Source organism: Carcharhinus amblyrhynchos, chromosome 23 (genome assembly GCF_965287045.1).
Source record: "Carcharhinus amblyrhynchos chromosome 23, sCarAmb.v2.hapA, whole genome shotgun sequence".
Classification (NCBI taxonomy): domain Eukaryota; kingdom Metazoa; phylum Chordata; class Chondrichthyes; order Carcharhiniformes; family Carcharhinidae; genus Carcharhinus; species Carcharhinus amblyrhynchos.
In genome coordinates, this window is record NC_137346.1 from 8,445,762 (window position 1) to 8,466,921 (window position 21,160).

Below are 21,160 nucleotides of genomic sequence, written 5' to 3' on the forward strand. Positions count from 1 at the left end.
GTATGGCTCCTGCTCTGCCCAAGGTCACAAGAAACTACAAAAGGTCATGAATGTAGCCCAATCCATCACACACACCAGCCTCCCATCCACTGACTCTATACAGCTAGATTTCCTGCTGCCTCAGCAAAGCGGGCAGCATAATCAAGGACCCCACGCATCCCAGACATTTTCTCTTCCACCTTCTTCTGTTGGGAAAGATAGAAAAGTCTGAGGTTACGTACCAGCCGATTCAAGAACAGTGTCTTCCCTGCTGCCATCAGACTTTTGAATGGACCTGTCTTGCATTAAGTTGATCTTTCTCTAACTGTAACACTACATTCTGCACTCTCTCCTTTCCTTCTCTATAAACAGTAAACTTTATCTGTACAGCGTGCAAGGAACAATACTTTTCACTGTATGCTAATACATGTAATAATAAATCAAATAATAAATGAAATCAAAGCAAATTTGTCTCAGCCTTAAATATATTCAATGATGAATATACATCCACAGCCCACTTCTGTGCCTTATAAGAGTTGAATTCCAAAGATTCACAACCCTTGATTCTCATCAGTCAAGAAATTTCTCCTCTCAATCCTAAATGATTGGCTCCTTATCCTAAAATTATGACCCAGAGCTCTACATTCCTTACCCAGGGAAAACAACCTCTGTTTACCTTGTGAACGCCTGAGGATGAAGGTCTGAGGCCAGTAAGGCAGGTACACATACCTTGACAATTAATTTTATACTGCATAAAAGACATTCAAAATCTTCATAATGACTGCAATGCTGCTTCATCTTCAAATATAGAAGTCACTAATAGCAATATGGCAATTCAGGAGCTACAGTTATGGGCATTGGTCATGCTAAATTTGCCCTCAGCGCACCCGAACAGGCATCGAACTGTGGTGACTAGGGGATTTTCACAGTAACTTCATTGCAGTCTTAATGTAAGCCTACTTGTGACACTAATAACTTTTTGAATGTATGAATGGTTTTCAACAGCTGTAGTTAAGAGTTTGTGCACCGCATGGAAAAATATGCACGCGATCTGCTTACATTTCTGACATCCAACAGCAACAAGGTAGGGGGACACAATTTATTCTTTAACTTTCTGAGGGGTAGATAAGTTATGTATATTCAGAGCCTCATCAGAGCACTGGTAAATACTGGCAATCACATGTTCATTATAGCATCTGTGTGAAACAGTTTCATCATTACATCAGCACTAAGTTTGCAGAAATCAGGTGCTTACAGCTCAAACTGAGTCATATTCCAGATTCAATTTATATTAGAATTGAAGACCTGGTGCAAAGATAGGAATCCTATAAAACTACAAGAAAGATTTTTGAGAGGTGTGCAGACATAATTTAAAGTTTATTTTGTTTTGTGAGTTTAGAAGAATGAGGGGAGATCTCATTGAGACGTATAAGATGATGAATGGGATGGATAGGATAGAGGTGGAAAGACTCTTCCCGCTCAAAAAAGACAGTAGGACTAGGGGGCAGAGCCTCAAGATAAAAGGGGGGCGGTTTAGAACAGAGTTGAGGAGGAACTTCTTCACTCAAAGGGTGGTGAATCTCTGGAATTCTCTGCCCGTTGAAGTGGTGGAGGCTGCCTCGCTAAATATTTTTAAGACGCGGGTTGATGGGTTTTTGATAGGAGAGGGGATTAAGGGTTATGGGGAGAGGGCGGGAAAGTGGAACTGAGCCACAACAGATCAGCCATGATCTTATTGAATGGTGGGGCAGGCTCGAAGGGCTGGATGGCCTACTCCTGCTCCTATTTCTTATGTTCTTATTAACACTGCAGTGACGTTACTCTGAAAATATCCCAGTTACCACACACTGCGCTTTTCAGGTACACTGAAGGAGAATTTAGCATGGCCAATGCACCTAACCAGCATGTCTTTCGGACTGTGGGGGGAAACCCATGCAGGGGAAGAATGTGCAAACGCCACAGACGGGGACCCATGCCAGGAATCGAACTCGGGTCCCTGACGCTGTTAGCAGTTGCACTGTAGCTCCTGAATGGGCACCACATTTAAGATTTAAAATTTAAACACTGTACATCTGTAAGTTTCAGAAAGTGGGGACAAAACAAATCACAATCTTAACGCACCATGCTCTCAGTTTAAAAGCCTCTGGAATATCGGGGTTAATCAATACGGTGCTGGATGACAAAACAGATAGGGATCGGCCACCAAAATCTGAAAGCCGGGCTCCTTTAATAGCCACCACTGGCTGCTGTGATCCATCAAACTTCTCAGCCTAGAAACAGAAAAACAAGAAAGAATCAATGGTGGCTAAAGCTCATTTAAAACAACTGTTTCAGGATTCTCTAGCACCGGTTCTAGGGTCTCTGTCATCGCTGGCCTTGACACAGGCCCCAGCGGTGATAAAATGGCCTAAGGTAGCTCCTACGATAATTTCTCCTCCCTGCAGCACAAGCACCTTGCTACTATAAATGTACAATCAGAAATCACAAACTTGCCACTTCAGGAATCAGATACAACCAATCAAATAACATTCAATATGTTATTATTGAAACAGAAATAGAAACAGGCATCTCGTCACTCTTCAGATCCTCACTTCTCGCAGTTGAAGACCTTTTAATACTCCACTTTTTAGGCAGTTATCTAACACGCTTAAAAGTAAATCTACGTACACTTTCATTGGTGAGAGACAGAAGATTCCAGATTCAAACCAACAATAATTTATTTTCTACTTTTCACTTGAGTATTTTAAAATTAGTGCCCTTCTTACAATCTCATTCATCAGTGCAAACAGTTCATCAATGTATACACCAACATAAACTTTGAGGGTCTCAATTCTTGCAATTGTAATCGCTCATCCATACTGAGGGGATCTACATTGTCATAGGAGGGAGGATGTTGTAACCAGCATACTGCAGACTAACAAGTCCACAATTACTTGATTACCTTTATATTCTACTGTTCCAGTAACAAAGCCAAGAGATTTTGGTTGCATTACTGCCTTATTAATTTGCATCACCATCTGTAATGACTTAAGCATTTCCATACCAAGGGGGAAGACTGTAACAGGTTGGTAATGTCACTGGACTAGTAATTCAGAGGCCCAGGCTAATGTTCTGGAAACACAAGCTCAAATCCCACCACAGCAGCTGGTGAAATTTAAATTCAATTTATTAAAATATCCAGTCCTGGTAACAATACCTACAAATGCTCCACTGACTGGACGCAGAGCGATGCCAAAAACATGGGTTCAACTCCCGTACTAGTTGAGGTTATTCATGAAGGCCCATTTTCTCAATCCATGCCTGAGATGTGGTGATCCTCAGGTAAAATCACCACCAATCAGCTCTTCCCCCTCAAAAGGGAAGAGCAGCCTATAGTCATCTGGGACTATGGTGACTTTACCTTACTTTTTGCCTATCCAACCTCCTTACGTAGTCAAGCGCTGTTGCAAGTCTTTCACAATCCGTGATGCTTCAAATTGCTACCAGAAAATTTTGACTTTGCATGCTCAATTTGAAAGCCCACCATTACTACCCAAGAAATGAACATATTTGTCCTGATACTGTAAGCTGGTTTAATATTCATCTGTTTCAATTGCATGGAATTCTGCACCACAAAGCTTATAAGATTAGGTGCAATACACAAAATTAAGGCTGAACTGATTTGGATACATTATTGGATGACTTGGGGATACAGGACCCTAAACTGATTTAGGACAGGATGCACATATTCTTAGGCACACATAAAAAGGACAATTAATAGTTGGACAACTCTGTCTAAGGTGAAGACCCAAGGAAGAGGTAGATGGAACAATAAGAAGCTGCTGGTTTTATCTGTATCTTGCACCAATATTGCACCACTGCATCTCCAACTTGTGAACAGTATTGGTGCAAGCCATGATCAGAAAGCTGGCAACCCAGCGCTTCCCTCCTGAAGGCAGCGGCACAGAATTATCCATAGTTCGCAGAATTCAGTCTACAGCCAATATAACTAGGCATAAGGTCTGCGGCAAGAAAATGCACATAAATTAGAGTATAGCTAAACTTTGATTTATTCAACCTAAAAATTTCTGATTAAAAATTTTTAAAAATGCTTACATCTTCACCCCACAGTGTTGTACTGACAATTTTCCCACTCATATCCAGCAGATTAACATTTCTCTTGGATACTTCTCGATTGTTTGATCTCACTGTTATTTTAGTGACATCATCAAATGACTTGCAGATTCCAATAACATCTGGAAAAGAAACATTTAAAGGTGACTAATACAAATTCTAAAAGGATATATGCATTAGGATAGAACAAGGGCACAAATAGCCACAAGTTTAAAGTTTGGAAAGTTTGGTACAAGGACAGGTTTAGTGGCCCAGGAACAATTTAGGTTTAAAGCTACTTGTCCCAAAGTTTCAAAAAAAAAGTTTATTTATTAGTTAAAAGTGCAGCTTACATTAACACTGGAACCAAGTTACTGTGAAATTCCCCTAGTCGCCAGCTGTTCGGGCCAATGCATCCAACCAGCACATCCTCCAGAATGCGGGAGGAAACCGGAGCATCTAGAGGAAACTCACGCAGACACGGGGAGAATGTGCAAACTCCACACAGTGACCCAAGTTGGGAACCCAACCCAGGTCCCTGACGCTGTGAAGCAGCAATGCTAACCACTGTGCTACTGTGCCGCCCTGTTTTAAGTACAATTTTAAGTTACACTGCTCTTTTTCTAAGAAAAAATGCTGAGTTGTTACACACGTTCAAGTCTGAAATTAATACATTTTGGACTCTAAGGGGATATATGGACATGGGAAACTGGCAGGAAAGTGAAGCTTGCGTCGAGGATCAGCCACAATCTTAATAAATGGCAGATCAGGCCCCTTATGCTCTTTAAAACATGTTTTGGAGGAGTTCCTTATTTTGTCACACAGACAAAAGCAGCCAAATTACCGTATACCACTTTAATCTACTTTGCAACGAACAGAAGTTGTGCTAGTAAAGAACAAGGTGAGGCAGCCAACGCATTCCCTTTAAACTTGTTTCCTGACAGCACCATCCAGTGACCAAAAACAGTACTGTATATTGCAAATTTCAGCTCTGCATTAAATTTCCCCCAAAAGTCTCTCACCAAGCATTGTGTCTTTGTTCTTGTTTTCTAGTTGATCTATTGGTACAAATTCAAACTGGACTGTGGGCAAATCATCCACATCATCACAAGGGATCACGGTGGTGTCATTATTAAAAGTCATTTCATAATCATTCTTCACAGATGTATACTGTTTATTGGCTGTCTTCAATGTTCCCTTTGACACATAATATACCTGGAATGACAAAGCAGAAGCAGCATTTTACTCAACTGCTTTTTATATCACTGGTGAAGGTGCATATCTTCTCCCTGCCTTCCTGTATCAAATCTTAAATTTAGAGTCCGTACAAACCTCCACATGTGGGTCATAAATAAAGCAGCTTAATAGCAACGTTGACATATGCACCAGCTGACCAGAACTATTCACATCATTTAGTGCAGGCTCCACTTCTTGCAATTTTTTTCTGGAAGAGCCTTTGCACTTCCTCCCAATTCTCACGTGCCTCTGGCTAAGACGACCATTCCCAGAGACAAAACAGAAAAGTTCAATGAAGACACCCGTCTTAATCCATTAAATATGGGGAGGCAATGGCACAGTGGTATTATCAATGGACTAGCAATCCAGAGACCAGAGTAATGCACTAGGGTCTCAGGTTCCAATCCCACCACAGCAAATGTTGAAATCTGAATTGAATAAAAATCTAGAATTAAAAGTCTAATAGTGACCATGAAACCACTGTCGACTGTCATAAAAACCCATCTGATTCAGTAATGTCATTGAGGGATGGAAATCTGCCCTCCTTCCCTGGGGTCTGGCCTATATGTGACTCCAGACCCACAGCAATGTGATTGACTCTGAACTGCCCCTCCAAAATGGCCTAGCAAGCCAATCAATTACAGGGCAATTAGGGATGGGCAATAAATGCTGGCCCAGCCAGTGATGCTCAGATCCCATGAACAAATAAAAAAAATTGGAGAGCTGAATGGCTTACTCCCGCTCCTACAATCAAAGCTCTTCAGTGTGCCAAATCCTGATCCTCATCCAAAGCTGCAGTGATAACAAAGAAAAACAAAACGCCAAGCAGTGACCTCTCCACAACATAATGTTGCATCATGTTGACTACCATCTCATTATTTTTCACTGTCAAACAATGGTTAACCAGAAAATACATGGACTCTGGACAAACTTGAGATCTGAGACATTTCCTTAATAATCTATGGCTTTCAACAAAATTGGTATAATAGACAACTTCTTTCAATTTTGTCTTTGACTTTACAATTGAAATAGCAATTAATTTTAAAATTAATACTTCAGTCAGGGATCAAACTTACATGCTCAGGTGTTATTGGCTCATTCTGCCTGTATCAAATGGAAATATCTATTCTAATAATATTTAAAGGATACAGCAGTATAGTGGTTATTACTGGATTAGTAACCAGGAGGCCTAGATTAATGATCAGGAAGCATGACTCAAAATCCCACCACGTCAGCAACATTCACTTCCCATGAATGAATAAAAATAAAGCATCTATATTCTCCCTTTTCACATGCTTAATGAGACTCATTTGAAATGATAAGTCTTAATCCAAAAGCAACTACCAGGGTCCTGGGTTCCATTCCCAGTATGGGTCACTGTGTGTGGATACTGCACATACTCCGTGTCTTCTGGGTGCTTCGGTTTCCTCCCACAGTCCAAAGATGCGCGAGTTAGGTTATTGGCCATGCTAAATTGCCCCCCAGTGTCCTGGGATGTGTAAGGTAGAGGGATTAACAGGGTAAATATGTGGAGTTATAGGGATAGGGCCTGGGTGGGATTGTGGTTGGTGCAGACCAAATGGGCCGAATGGCCTCCTTATGCAGTGTAGGGTTTCTATGAACTACCTCCTTCATGCATCTGGTGCTAATAACCCTCTGATTAGTCCCTTCTGTTACCCATGCAATGCTTGTGGAACCAATCTACCACTATTTGTCCTCTCAAAACCTTTTAAAATTCTGAAAAGCTCTTGGATCTGCATTAACTTCACTGAAAAATGCCCCACTTTTTAAAGTAAATGTCAACACATTATTCCAAGAAATAAGGATTTTAGTCAATCGCATACAAGGAATTAAAAAAACAGGTAAAACCAAGTTAGGAAGCAACTGGACCATGGTGTGCAATTCATTCATCATTTCCAAGTCACATATTCTGCCTTTATATTTCCACTGTAAATTTGAAGGTTCATAGTTATAACATAAGCAGCCATTACAAAAACTCTGATTTTTCAAAACTTTGAAAAAACACAGTACTGTGCGCAGTTCTGGTCACCTCACTACAGGAAGGATGTGGAAGCTATTGAGAGGGTGCAGAGGAGATTTACAAGGGTGTTGCCTGGATTGGGAGGCATACCTTATGAAGATAGGTTGAGGGAGCTAGGTCTCTTCTCCCTGGAGAGACAAAGGTTGAGAGGTGACCTGATAGAGGTTTATAAAATGTTGAGACGAATAGATGGGGCTGAAATGGTCGCTACAAGAGGACACAGGTTTAAGGTGCTGGGAAGCAAGTACAGAGGAGATGTTAGGGGTAAGTTTTTCACTCAGAGGGTGGTGAGTGAGTGGAATCGGCTGCCGTCGGTGGTGGTAGAGGCAAGCTCGCTGGGGTCTTTTAAAAGACTTCTGGATGAGTACATGGGATTGGGAGTTACAGATAGTTCTATGGCTTGATTAGCTATGGATGTGATTGGCGCAACTTGTGGCCGAAGGGCCTGTTTGTGCTGTAGTGTTGTGTTCTATGTTAAATCCTCTTGCCACCGTTGGAACTGAAGCACTTCCACTGGCAAGAGGTTGCAATTACAGCATTGAAAAGATAGTTTTCATTACAAATGTGGACTTGGGTCACAATGAAAATGTTGACCGACAAGTACATGGATGCAAGATCTTTTGTAATTTAGATTTTTACTTTAATTTGAATAAGGACTCCAATGCAGACAGAGGTACATTATCAAAACTTCACCCACAATCTTAACTTCAACCATAAGACATAGGAGCAGAATTAGGCCATTTGGCCCATTGAGTCCACTCCTCCATTCAATCATGGCTGATATTTTTCTCTTCCCCATTCTCCTGTCTTTTCCCCATAATGCCTGATTTCCTCATTAATCAAGGGGATTAATCACCATGCTGTTAAATGGTCATTATATACTATATACCACACCACCGATTCTTCAATCTGCAGTTTCTCTACACGAAATCATACATTATGTAATACCTCTGAGTTCATACTGATATTTTAAGAACACAGCTTAGTGACGAGTCAGCAATCCTTTCATATTTCAATGAATTTCTGCAGAATAACGTGGGTCTCTTTACCTTATTTAATTCTATAAGTGGGAAGTACTTATCCACCTGCTCCGTGAAAACTGTGGCTCTAATTTCACCCTGCAAAACAAAGCAATTCAAATCAATAGGAATTCTACATCTAGTTAAGGAAGATTTCTGCATTAAGATCAAAATGAATTAACATTTACTGCAGTTATCAATAGCCTCCAGCAGGCTAAGCAGTACTCCATTTCATTGTTGCCCCGTGTTCCTCCCAATCTGAGTTAAGAATACAGTTTCTCTATCAGGAACTATCCCAGAGGGTCTCAGCTGAGATCAAGAAATTACTGTGCAGAGAAATCGCAGGTGAAAAACTATGTTCCAATTGTGTGTCAGTGGGACAGTCTAACTTATGCTTTTTATGCTTAGGATAATTCATTGAAAAATCAATGCTGCCAAACTCTTCCATTAAGTAGTCAGCTTTGAGACAAATTGCTTCCATTAACTTTTTAAATGAAAGTTCATTGTATTTTAACAAGCAGTACAGTGGAATCTATTTCAGATATTACTGTTCTTTCAACCAAACATCTCCTGATTATCTGAAGAAATTAACAAGAACAGAAAAAAGACACTTGCGCGCAGCATATCTGTGGAAAAAGTAATCAGTAAGAAATACAAATGATTTTACAAAAAAATTGAAAAATTGACATGCACCAATTTCGAAACACAAGATCCATAATTTGATACTCACTGATCCTGCCAAGTAAAGTAAAAGCACATTTCAGATTTAAGCTAAGTGGAATTTCATGTTCAAAGCTTTTATTTAAGATGGAGAAAAGGCAGCCCTTTATTGTAGAAAGCAGATCACTGGATTGTACAGATCCAAATCAACGTTTCTTTCGCATATAAGAATATCAAAAAGGCCAAAAGAAAGATCATACTTTTAAAACATCACCCAGGTATGGCAAGGATATTACACACAAGTAACAAGAGGAAAAGTGTTGGGATATAATGGTGCCAATGGCAACAGATAAAAATTTGCTGCAGGCACAAAGGAAAATTAATGAATTTGCAGATGCAAAAATCAGCAGTCATGTGATGATAACATATGGATGTAGAATAAAGAGTACTGCAATTATAGATGGATCAAACTGATGTCAGTCAGAGAAATGGTAAGGCCAGAGTAAAAAGAAATATAGCAATGTAACTGAAAGGCAGGTTAAAGCAAATTACTTTGGGGGAATTGCTTTACCCTCTGGTCAAACTATAGACATTGCTACCACATGGAGTGGATGAAACAGATAAATTTAAGGCATGAGGGGAGGTTTGATAGACACAATGGAGAAGGGAAAAGAAGAATGTGAGAGTAGTGAAAAGAAGAATGTGAGAGTAGCGAAAAGAGATGATTAGACTGAGTCTTCGGAAATATAAACAGTAGCACAGACCAAATGGTTGGCTTGTGCATTGTGAATTCAATGAACAGTAATCATGACAACCGTTTTATCTTATATTAATCAAAACGCTGCAGTCTAAATTCCAAAATCTAACACTGTAATAAGGATTATTCCCCTCAGAGCTGTCTTCCAAATAGAAATACTACGGTTATGCTCTAGATCCTCTTACCTTGTATGTGCCAATATTCAAATCACAACAGGAAATGACAGACTACGCTGGATAATTCATTGCAGTGTTATATTTTGTGATTAGGTGACCCAGCAAGACCATACATAATTTATGTAAACCCCTCAGTTTAATAAAGACAAAATTATTGGAATTCTAGAGAGCCAGGTACAAAATATATTCTATATAATTCCTTTAGGTTCTTCAGTCAGCTACTTAAATGGAGATCGTGATCTGCACTATTAACTAAGTGCCTACTCTACCGGTAGGTGGGTTTTTTTTGTCCCATATTACTAATTAAAAATGTTGCCAAAATATGCTGTGAATGCACCGAAAACAATCTAAAGCTTTAAAGTTGCGATACTGGGACTCTAAACTGGAAGTGACAAATCAAACTCCTGCTTTGAGTGACGTTTTTACTTGGGCCATTACATCCATTCAGCCCAACCATTCTGTACTCTTAATGTTTCACATGCTTCTACCTCAATCCTCTTCATCCTGCTCTACCCATTTATTCTTCTGTTGCTTTCTCACTTTGTGTGGTTCACTAGATTCACTGTAAATGCACCTGTACTACAAGCTTTGTTACATGTGGTAGTGAGTTTCCCACATTCTCATCATCCTCTGGACAATGGAGTTGAGTTTCTTCTGAATTCACTAATGGTTTTATCAGTGAGTCTCATCTCTGTGGCAGCACAGTGGTTACTGCTACCACCCCAGCACCAGAGACCTGGATTCAATTCCGGCCTCAGGTGATTGTGCAAACTCCACACACATTCTCCCCGTGTCTGAATGGGTTTCTTCCAGATGCTTCAATCCTCCCACAGTCCAAAGATGTGGGGGTTAGGTTGACTGGCCATGCTAAATTGCCCCCTAGTATCAGGGGGATTAACAAAATAAATATGAGGGGTTGGGGGGGCCTGGGAGGGATTGTTGCTGGTACAGATTCAATGGGACGAATGGCCTCTTTCTGTACTGTAGGGATTCTATGATTATTTATAACCCCAGATTCAGTCACTGACTCAGTAGAGACTGGGGCTATACTCACTGGAATTCAGAAGAATGAGGGAAGATCTTATAGAAACATAAGATCATGAAGGGAATAGATAACATAGAAGCAGGGAAGTTGTTTCCACTGGCAGGTGAAACTAGAACTTGGGGCATAGCCTCAAAATAAGGGGAAGCAGATTTAGGACTGAGTTGAGGAGGAACTTCTTCGCCCAAAGGGTTGTGAATCTGTGGAATTCCCTGTCTGGTGAAGCAGTTGAGACTACCTCATTGTTTTTAAGGCAAGGATAGATCAATTTTTGAACAAAGGAATTAAGGGTTATGGTGAACGGATGTAAGTGAAGATGAGTCCACAAAAAAAAAATCAGCCATGATCTTATTGAACGGCAGAGCAGACTCAACAGGCCAGATGGCCTATGCCTGCTCTTAGTTCTTATGTTCCTACCTCATCTGTCCACCTATAGGTACTTCTCTATATCCACCCTATCAAACAACTCATGAATTAAAAGATCTGTCTTTGGTCACCCTTCTCATTTACAGAGATGCTCAGCCTTTCTCATGATAGTTATAACTGCACAGTACATAGTGTAGACATGGGATACTGACAGGAAGAACTCCATCTGGGCCACACAGTCATTAACAATTAGAGCACTCAGCACCAGCATGAGTGGGATATGGGTTGGATTATTGTTCTTTTCATGTTTTACTGCAAGATACAGAAGCCCCAGCATTTCCTATGGTTGGGTAAACATGGAGGAAAAAAAAAATCAAAGGACAGTCATGCCTGAGTAACAGCTTGACTGCCAGCCCACTTTCAGCTGCTGTGCTGTTGAAACTGTGCTCTCTCTCCAGCCAGGAGCCCCAGAGCTCCAGGACTACAAGTCAGTGCAGCTTGCTGATCTTTTCAACAGGTAAGGCCACAGCTATATATCTTGCCATGCCAGCATGTTACCATGGCAATGTGCACTGACTGGAGTCTCACCACCAACTTCATAAGCTGCATATCATCATTTACTAATTGATTTGTTCAATGGCCATTTTCTTTTAAACCTTGACATAGAATAATGGAGTTTTATTTAAATTTTAAAAATGTGGCCAAAAAAACTGAAGTGTTGCCAGAATGTTTCACAAACTTTAACTACCAAAGGACACCCAAATTACACAGACCAATAAATCCATCCTCAGAACTTTACTGTGGGACCTTATTCCTTATTTTAGCTGTTAGCACAGAAAAGATGATCTGGCAGACTGGCAGTTTAAGACATCAGCCAATCCATCACTGTCCTGAGACTCACCGAATCCCTACAGTGCAGAGGAGACCATTCATTCAGCCCAGGGTGCACTGATTCTCCGTCACAGCATCTTAGCAAGGCCCACTCCCTGCCCTATCCCTGTAACCCCACATAGTTACCCTGCTAATCCCCCTAACCTACACATCTTTAGGACAACTTAGCATGGCCAATCCACCTAACTTGCACAGCTTTGGACTATGCCCTGGTTTCTGCCCATCAGGAGGAAGTCCCATGGAGGCATGACGAGAACGTGCAAATTCCACACAGTCACACAAGGCTGGAATCAAACCCAGGTCCGTGGTGCTGTGATACAGCAGTGCTAACCACCGTCAGCCTAATTTAGATACCTGGAACTGGAGCTTCCTGTCAGGAAGTTCATGCGGGATTCCAATGCCTAACCTGATTAGCTGCTTTTTGTGGCAGGTCAGGAGTTGAAGATTGGTAAAGAACTGGATAATTATCCTAGGAGAAACATCTGCAGGACTACAGGAAAAGAACAGGGGACTGGGACAAGATGTATTCCTCTTGCAAAGAGCTAGCATGGACACGACAAGCTCAATGGCCTATTTATGAAACTGCTCTTATAATTCTGCATTATGACTGACACAAGTGATGACTAAGCATTTACACAGATAACGTATGAGCCATGCATGGCAGATTCTGTTGAGTCAGTAGAGTTAGTTCACCTCTGCAGTTGCACCATATGCAAAATAATCTCAAAACTCCGAGATGGGATGGTAGGGCGGGGGAACAAATTGGCATTTTTCCTCTTTCATATCTAGGACAACATCAGCACTGAAAACAGCTGTGATGTCTCCCATGATCAAAAAAGCCTCCTTTAGAGTCACCTCTAGAGTCAGAGAGGCATTGTTATGGCACAGGCAGCCATTTGACCCATGAACCCCATACTGGCTCTCTGTTGAGCAATCCTATCACTCCCACTACCCCATTCTATCTCAGTAGCCTCACAAAATTTGTTCCCCTCGAGTACTCAATCAATTTTCTTTCCTTTAAGTGATTGGTTGAGGTACTAAAAGGGCAAGTGTTCATATACAACACTTAGTGAGTTAGCATCTTGGGGAGAGGCCAAAAAAAAGTACATAATTTTTTTTAAAGAAACTTCATTTTCTAATAGTTACATCTTTGTTTAAAGCTGCATCTGAATTTTTTTTCATGTTGCTCTTTCATGTGATGCACACATGCAGCTTACAAAGGATCACATTCCTCTGACCCACCTGTGCACTCTGAACTGATGGTCAGATAAAACATTCTCACACAACTCAACAGAACACCCAGCAGCTGGAAATAATTCACCAGCCTCCTCATTAGAAAACAGCGCTAAAGAGTCATTACGAATTACATTAATGGAAACCGTTCCAACATTGGAAAAAGGGTTAAAAGCATAATTTGCATAGTGTAACTATTTAATTGTGACAATCTTTGCAGCTGCTAAAATTATATTCAAAATTACCAGGGAAACAGAAATTCCGCTTGCTCACTCAAGCTTTCAGAGAACGTTAACAGGTAGGCAGCAGCGCTGGATCAGCTAACAAGATTCTTCGATTTTGTTTTGCAGATATTTTTGGCATGACAATATGAAAATGATATCTGGAAGGTGGTTTGTCAACTCAATTAGAGAGATGCTCTAAATCCCTCCGTTAAGTGCAATAATCAGGGTGGCCTGAAACCTAATGTTGGATAAGTACTGGCTGTGCAGACCGCAGGAACATCAGGTTATGGCAGGTCTTCAGAAATGACGGGACAGTCTGGTGCCGGGTTGTGAAATCTCTGGCCTGCATGGTGCTCTAACATACAAACAAGTATTTCAAAAACTATTACCAACAAATCATTTTAAATACCATATTGGATTTTTTTTCTCAAAAAGCCTTAATAATAAACATGGGTAATAAAAAAATTAAAACAAATCAATACGCAATTTTAAAAAGGTTTAAAAAAATAAGTCCATCAATTCAATCAATAAGTTAAAAATGCTCCAAGAATAAAGAGTCCAAGTAAAGATGGATTGGTTTGGCCACCATGTAGAAAGATCTCCCTCAAGACCCAGCTAAGCAGTAACTGAAGACTGCCCCCTCCTGACCAGCACACGCTTTGCTAAATAAGCAGCAGTTTATTGGGACCACCTCCTAGTGGTGAGCAAACAAAGCACAAAACTGATTGCAGAGAAAAAGAGATTCCTACACTCTCATCCAGCAGCTCAATGGAAAATAGCTTTCCCTCTCCACGGGAGTTGCTCCATGTTCTAATCTGACTCTTATTGGTAACACGAGCCCGGATTGTCCACCTGGGGAAAAAGGAGAGATTTAATAGAGCCTTTTTATTTCAAAACTTAAGCCAATTCAACAGAATAGACTCTGAGCAGAGATTATACCTAACAACCTTGTTAATACTCTTGGCATGACAGGCAAAAATCAATTTGTAGAATATTCTAAAATGTTTTGTTACTTGTGAAACATGGCAAAAGGATTAATGTGATCAGTGAAAGAGAAGCGGGACTTGTCCCCAGGAAACAAAACAGATTTGTTCCTTTTGTGCCTTGCACAATTTGGAAACTTTCTTCAAAGTTACCCATGAACAATCTCTCTTGTAATACTTATGTGCATTTAAGATGCCGTGAGCAACTGCAAAAAGGGAGATTGGGGGGGGGGGGGCGGCGGATACTTTGCTCAGCCAATGTTTCTCCCTCAATTCTCCCAGCCTAAGGGAGAACCTGAGTAGACAAACAAATCTGAGGTCTGATCATCTTCAATTTTGTTTGGTCTGACTATTTACGTTTGGAAAATCACCCATTTTATTTGCTCGTCTGAAAATTCCCCAAGGCCAGGTCAAACTCAGTCAGTGGTGACATTCCTGACAGAGCTCTATTAACATTCAGAAACATTCTTACACATAGAATACTGCAAGTACTTCACATTTTATAGTGTGTATCCGAGTTAATTAAAAAAAAGCAAAAAAAAATACTGAATTCACTTCTCCCACCTGAGTGTTCTCCAAGATTTTCTTCAATTTATTAACAAATCAAGTAACTGTTCTGAAGAATGTTTCCTAATAAAGGTTGTAACTAACTGCCAAATATCATAGCAACCTTGTGCACCCCACACTTTGTTTATCCCACCATTGACAGTTATATCTTCAGCTGTCTAAGCCTAAAATGTGAATTCCTTTTCAAGCATGCTCTCTTTCTTCAGGAAACCAATTAAAGTTTGCCTCTTAGACCAAGTATTAGGTTGCCTGTGCCAAGGTCTCCTGCCATCGCTCAGTATCTGATTATTAAGGCTGTTTTACTACATGAAAGGCCCTATAAAGTTTCAACTTTTTGCCATTAGTACTACATTTGGACGGCAGTAACCTTTAAAGTAAAGATTACAATGCAGACAGTCTAAGGAATGAAGCTGTTAACACAAAAAAAATAAAATAATGAAGCAGCAATTCATTGAAAAATCAAGGTTTAGGTGGTGATGGAGCTAATTATTTGGTGTGTCTCAGCAGCACTGTTGCATCTGGGTTCAGCAATTCCAGGCTCAAGTGCCACTCCAGAGATTTGAGCACAAAATTCAGACCAACATTCTAGGATTGTAACAATCTGATACTTGGTTTGAACTCAGGGTAGATTTAAGTGGTGCAGATACTGTTGGAGAGTTATGGGATTTTGACCCAGCAACAAAGAAGTGAAGGAATGGAAATATGTTTGAGTCACTGCCATTGTAAGACAGTGGTGTGAATGAATGTTTGGGATGGGATGCCAATCAAGTGGGTTGCTTTGCCCTGGATGGCGTCAAGCTTTGTGTTGTTGGAGCTACATTCATCCAGGCAAGTGGACTGTATTCCATCACATTCTTGACTTGTACATGTAGATGGTGGACAGGCTTCGGGGAAGGGGTGGCTTTGTGATACTGTCACTGGATTAATAATCCTGAGACCGAGGCCAATCCTCTAGGGATGTAGATTCAAATCCCACCAAGGCAGCCATTGGAATGCAAGAACAAATCTGGAGTATAAAGCTAGTCTCAATGATGGTGGTGATTATGAAGCTATCAATTGTCATAAACGCCGATTTGGTTCTAAAGGGAAGGAAATCTGCCATTTTTACCTGGTCTTGCCTACAGTGACTCCAGGTCCACAGCAAAGTGATTGATTCTTAACTGCCCTCTGAAATGGATGAGTAAGCCACTCAGTTCAAGGGCAATTAGGGATGGGCAACAAGAAAGAATAAAATTATGTAGGTGTTTGTATTGTGTGCCTCCTTGTGTAGATTTCCTTGTGTCTGTATTTGCTTGCACACATATGTTTGTGCATGTGTTACATTTGAGGAAGCCAAGAAGTTAGATGAGGGCAGTGCAGTCAACATTGTCTACATGGGCTTTAGCAAGGCCTTTGACAAGGTAGCGCGTGATAGGTTGCTGCATAAGGTTAAATCTCTCGGGATCCAGGACGAGGTAGCCAATTGGATACAAAATGGGCTTGAAGACAGGTGTTGTGGAGGATTATTTTTCAAACGGAGGCTTGTGACTAGCGGTGTGCCTCAGGGATCGATGCTGGGTCCACTTATTTATATTAATGATTTGGATGAGAATTTATGGAGCACGGCTAGTAAATTTGCAGATGACACAAAGATTGGTGCATAGTAGACAGTGAAGGTGATTATCTAGGATTGCGAAGGGATCTTAATCAATTGGGCCAGTGGGCCAACGAATGGCAAATAAAGTTTAATTTAGATAAACGTGAGGTGATGCATTTTGGTAGATTGAATCAGGGCAGGACCTACTCAGTTAATGGTATAGTGTTGGGGAGAATTATAGAACAAAGATTTAGGAGTACAGGTTCATAGCTTCTTGAAAGTGGAATCGCAGGTGGACAGGGTGAAGGTGGTACTCGGCATGCTTTGTTTCATAGTCAGAACATTGAATACAGGGGTTGGAACATCTTATTGAAGTTGGACAAGATACTGGCAAGGCCACATTTGGAATACAGTGTACAGTTCTGGTCACCCTATTATAGAAAGGATATTATTAAACTAGGAGTGCAGTAATGATTTATTAGGATGCTAGCGGGACCTCATGGCTTGAGTTAAAAGGAGAGGCTGGTTAGACTGGGACTCTTTTTCTGGAGCGTAGGAGGCTTAGGGGTGATCTTATAGTGGTCTATAAAACAATGAGGGGCATAGACACGGTAGATGGTCAAAATCTTCTCACAAAGGTAGGGGAGTCTATAACTAGAGACCATTAGTTTAAGGTGAGAGGGGAGAGATACAAAAGGAGGCAATTTTTTCACTTAGAGGCTGGTACCTGGAATGAGCTGCCAGAAATAGTAGTAAAGGCAGGTACTATTTTGCCTTTTAAAAAGCATTTAGACAGTTATATGGGCAAGATGGGTATAGAGGGATATGGGCCAAATGTGGGCAGTTGGACTAGCTTAGTGGTAAAAACTGGGCAACATGGACAAGTGGGACCAAAGGGCCAGTTTCCATGCTATAAACCTCCGAGTCAGAAGGTGATTTACTTAGGATACCTAGTCTCTGACCAGCTCTTGTAATCAGAATATTTATATGGTTGTCCAGTTCAATTTCTGGGTCAATGGTAACCCCCAAGGTGTTGACAGTAGAGGATTCAGTGATGGTAAAGCCACTGAATGTCATGGGGCAATGGTTAGATTCTTGCTTATTGGGGATAGTCACTACCTGGCACTTGTATGGCAAGAGTGTTACTTATCACTTGTCAGTCCAAGTCTGAATTTGGACATGGACTGAGTCAGTATCTGAATCGTCACACTGGTGCTGAATACTGCGCTCAGAAAACATGCCCATTTTGACCTTGTGATAGAAGTCATTGCTGAAGCAGTTGACGAGCTTGGGACATTAACCTGAGGGACTCTTACAGAGATGTCCTGAAACTGAGATAACTGACCTCCAGCAACCACAACCATCTTCCTTTGTGGCAAGTATGACTCCAAACAGCAGTTTTTTTTTAATTCCCATTGATTCCAGTTTTGCTACATCTCCTTAATTTCACACACTAAAAAAAAGGTGATGTCAAGGGAAGTTACTTCCCCCTCACTGTTGGAGTTCAGCTCTTTTGCCTATGCTTGAACAAAAGCTGCATTGAGACAAGGAGCTGAGGGGCCTGGCGGAACTCAAACTGAGTATCAGTGAACAAGCTATTCTTAAACAAGTGCCGGTAGACCCACATTGTTGATGGTCCCTTCTATCGCTTTGCTGCTGACAGAGTGGACTGATGGACCATTAATTGGACAGGTGGATTTCTCCTGCATTCTGTGCATAAGACGCACCCAGAAAATCTTCCAGCGTCGGGTAGATGCCAGTGTTGAAGCTGTACTGGAAGAGCTTGGCTAGGTGCATAGGATGTTTTGGAGCACAAGTCTTCAGTACTATGGCCAGAATATTGTCAGGGGCCCTGTGCCTTCAGCTGTTTCTTGATATCACGTGGAGGTGAACTGAATTACCGAAGACTGGCATGTGATGCTTGGAGACCTCTGGAAGGGGCTGACAGATTAGCCACTTGGCACTTCGGGTTGAAAATTGTTGCAAATGTTTCAGTCTCATTTTTTGCACTGATGTCCTGCGCTGCCGTCATTAGGGTGGAGATATTTGTGAAGCCTCCTCCTCTAATGAGTTGTTTAGTTGCACCACCATTCAGAACTGGACGTGACAGATCTGTAGCACCGAGGTCTGATCTGTTGGTTACAGGAACATGTAGCTCTGTCTTTTGTTTGCTGCTTATTCTATTTAGTATAGATGTGTGTGTAGCTTCACCAGGTTGACATCTCATCTTTACGTATGCCTGGTGCTGTTCCTGACATGCCCTCCTACACACTTCATTGAACCAGGGTTGATCCCCTGGCTTGGTGGTAATAATAGTGAGAGATATGCTAGGACATGACATTACAAATTGTGGTTGAGTGCAACTCTGCTGCTGATGGCTCAAAGTACCTCATGATTGCCCAGTCTTAGTTACAAGAACAGTCTGAACTTTGCACAACTTGATGGAGGTATCCTTAAGATGAAGACGGGGCTGTCTCCACAAGGACAGTGTGGTGGTCATGCCTACCAATAGTGTTAAGGATAAATGCATCTGCAATAGGTAGATTGTTGAGGATGAGGTCAAATACACTTTTGTTGGTTCCCCCACTGCCTGCTATGGACCCAGTCTAGCAGCTACATCCTTTAGGACTCAATAGGTTCAGTCTATGGTGGTGCTACTGAGCCACTTTTGGTGACGGACACTGAAGTCCCCCACCCAGAATACATTCTGCATCTTTACCATCTTCAGTGTTTCCTGCAAGTGGTGTTCAACATGGAATACAGATTCCGCAGCTGAGGGGAGTCAGCAGGTTTAATTGCCCATGTTTGGCCTGATGTCATGAGACTACATCAGGTTGTGAGTCAATGTTGAGGACTCCTAGAATAACTTCTTTCCAACTGTATGCCACTGTACCAACCACCTACTCTGCTGGATCTGTCCTGTGGGTGGGGTGGGACATATCCCAGGGATGATGATGGTGATGACTTTGGAGACATTATCTGTAAGGAGGACTTTGCAAGTCAACACAATGGCTGAACTTTGTTATTATGATTTCTGGTCCTTGGTTGATGCTGAGTTCTCCTTTTGGTTAATTTCTTCTAATTGGCTTTTTAGCAGTTTGATACAACTGAATGGCTTACTAGCTGATATCAGAAGGCATTTAAGAGTCAACCATATCACTGTGGATTTGGACAGGATATTCAAGACAGGGCAGGTAAAAAAGGTTTCCTTCTCTAAAGGACATTAGTGAACCAGATGAGGTTTTACATCAACGATGGTCTCATAGAATCATACAGTGCAGGCCATTTGGTCCATCAAGTCTACACCGACCACAATCCCACCCAGGGCCTATCCCCATGTATCTACCCAAGCTAATCGCCCTAACACTGAGGGGCAATTTAGCATGGCCAATCCACCTAATCTGCACTTCCTGCTTTTAATTCCAGATTTTTATCAAATTCAAATTCCACCATCTGCTGCAGTGGGATTCAAACCCTTGTCCCAAAAGATCATGCTGCTTCTCTGAATTGCTAGTCCAGTAACAATCCCACTACCGCAGCGCCTCCACTGAAAAGCATCCCACGGCATCCTGAGTTGTGAAAGGGACTAAATAAAAGTCTATTGCTATCCACACTGCAGCAGAAATACTTCAAAGGTAAAAAAGTGATACAAATGTAAATGATATCTAATATAACAAGGTGGGGAACAGCAAGAATCAATATTAGAAAAACATTATCAAGTAAGGTTCATATAACTGGCAGAGATATTAATGGAATCACAAACATGGCTGTAAAAGCAAGCAATATAAGAAACGAAATTTGACACACAGCATGCAAATCGAGACCCATTACCAATACAGGAGTTACATTATTAAAAGCAAATGGTGCATCTTTCAAAAGGACAGACTCCAAGAAGTGGAATGGATAGATTAAACTGTTAGGACAAAAAAAAGTAATAATTTCTCAAAAGCATTTGTGACGTGCTACTGATGTACATCCGCATTGCGAGTAATAAGTTTGTCTCTAAAAGTAATAAATCATGGCTCAAACTCTTTGTTATGTGGCAATTAAATTAGCAGATGACTATCAAGACACAAAGTTTTAAAAAGCATTTGATAGAAATTTACATGCAAGACCGAAATATAAGAAATAACAGCAAATCAGCTAGCTGAACTGAAGACTGGTTTAATAATGAAACTCAGGAGGAGACTGAAGCAGAAGTCTTCATCTCTGTAGCTCATTCCTTTTTTTAAGTAAATAAATGTCATCAGTGGGAAAGGAAGTGACAATGCTGTGCTTCAGCCAGGCATAGTTTTTATTAAACTGCACTTGGTGCATT

The 21,160-nt window shown here is 41.1% G+C and overlaps 1 protein-coding gene across 1 annotated transcript in view; it reads right to left on the reverse strand.

The window, feature by feature from the left end:
- rpa1 (replication protein A1) overlaps positions 1–21,160 on the reverse strand; it is a 62,035-nt gene that overhangs the window by 16,546 nt on the left and 24,329 nt on the right. The window contains exons 8-12 of the mRNA XM_080210795.1: positions 14,466–14,568; positions 8,398–8,466; positions 5,094–5,286; positions 4,075–4,214; positions 2,101–2,249 (exon numbers count right to left, since the gene is read on the reverse strand). Of these exons, the coding sequence (XP_080066921.1) occupies positions 2,101–2,249; positions 4,075–4,214; positions 5,094–5,286; positions 8,398–8,466; positions 14,466–14,568 (654 nt within the window). The remainder of the gene's footprint in view (positions 1–2,100; positions 2,250–4,074; positions 4,215–5,093; positions 5,287–8,397; positions 8,467–14,465; positions 14,569–21,160) is intronic.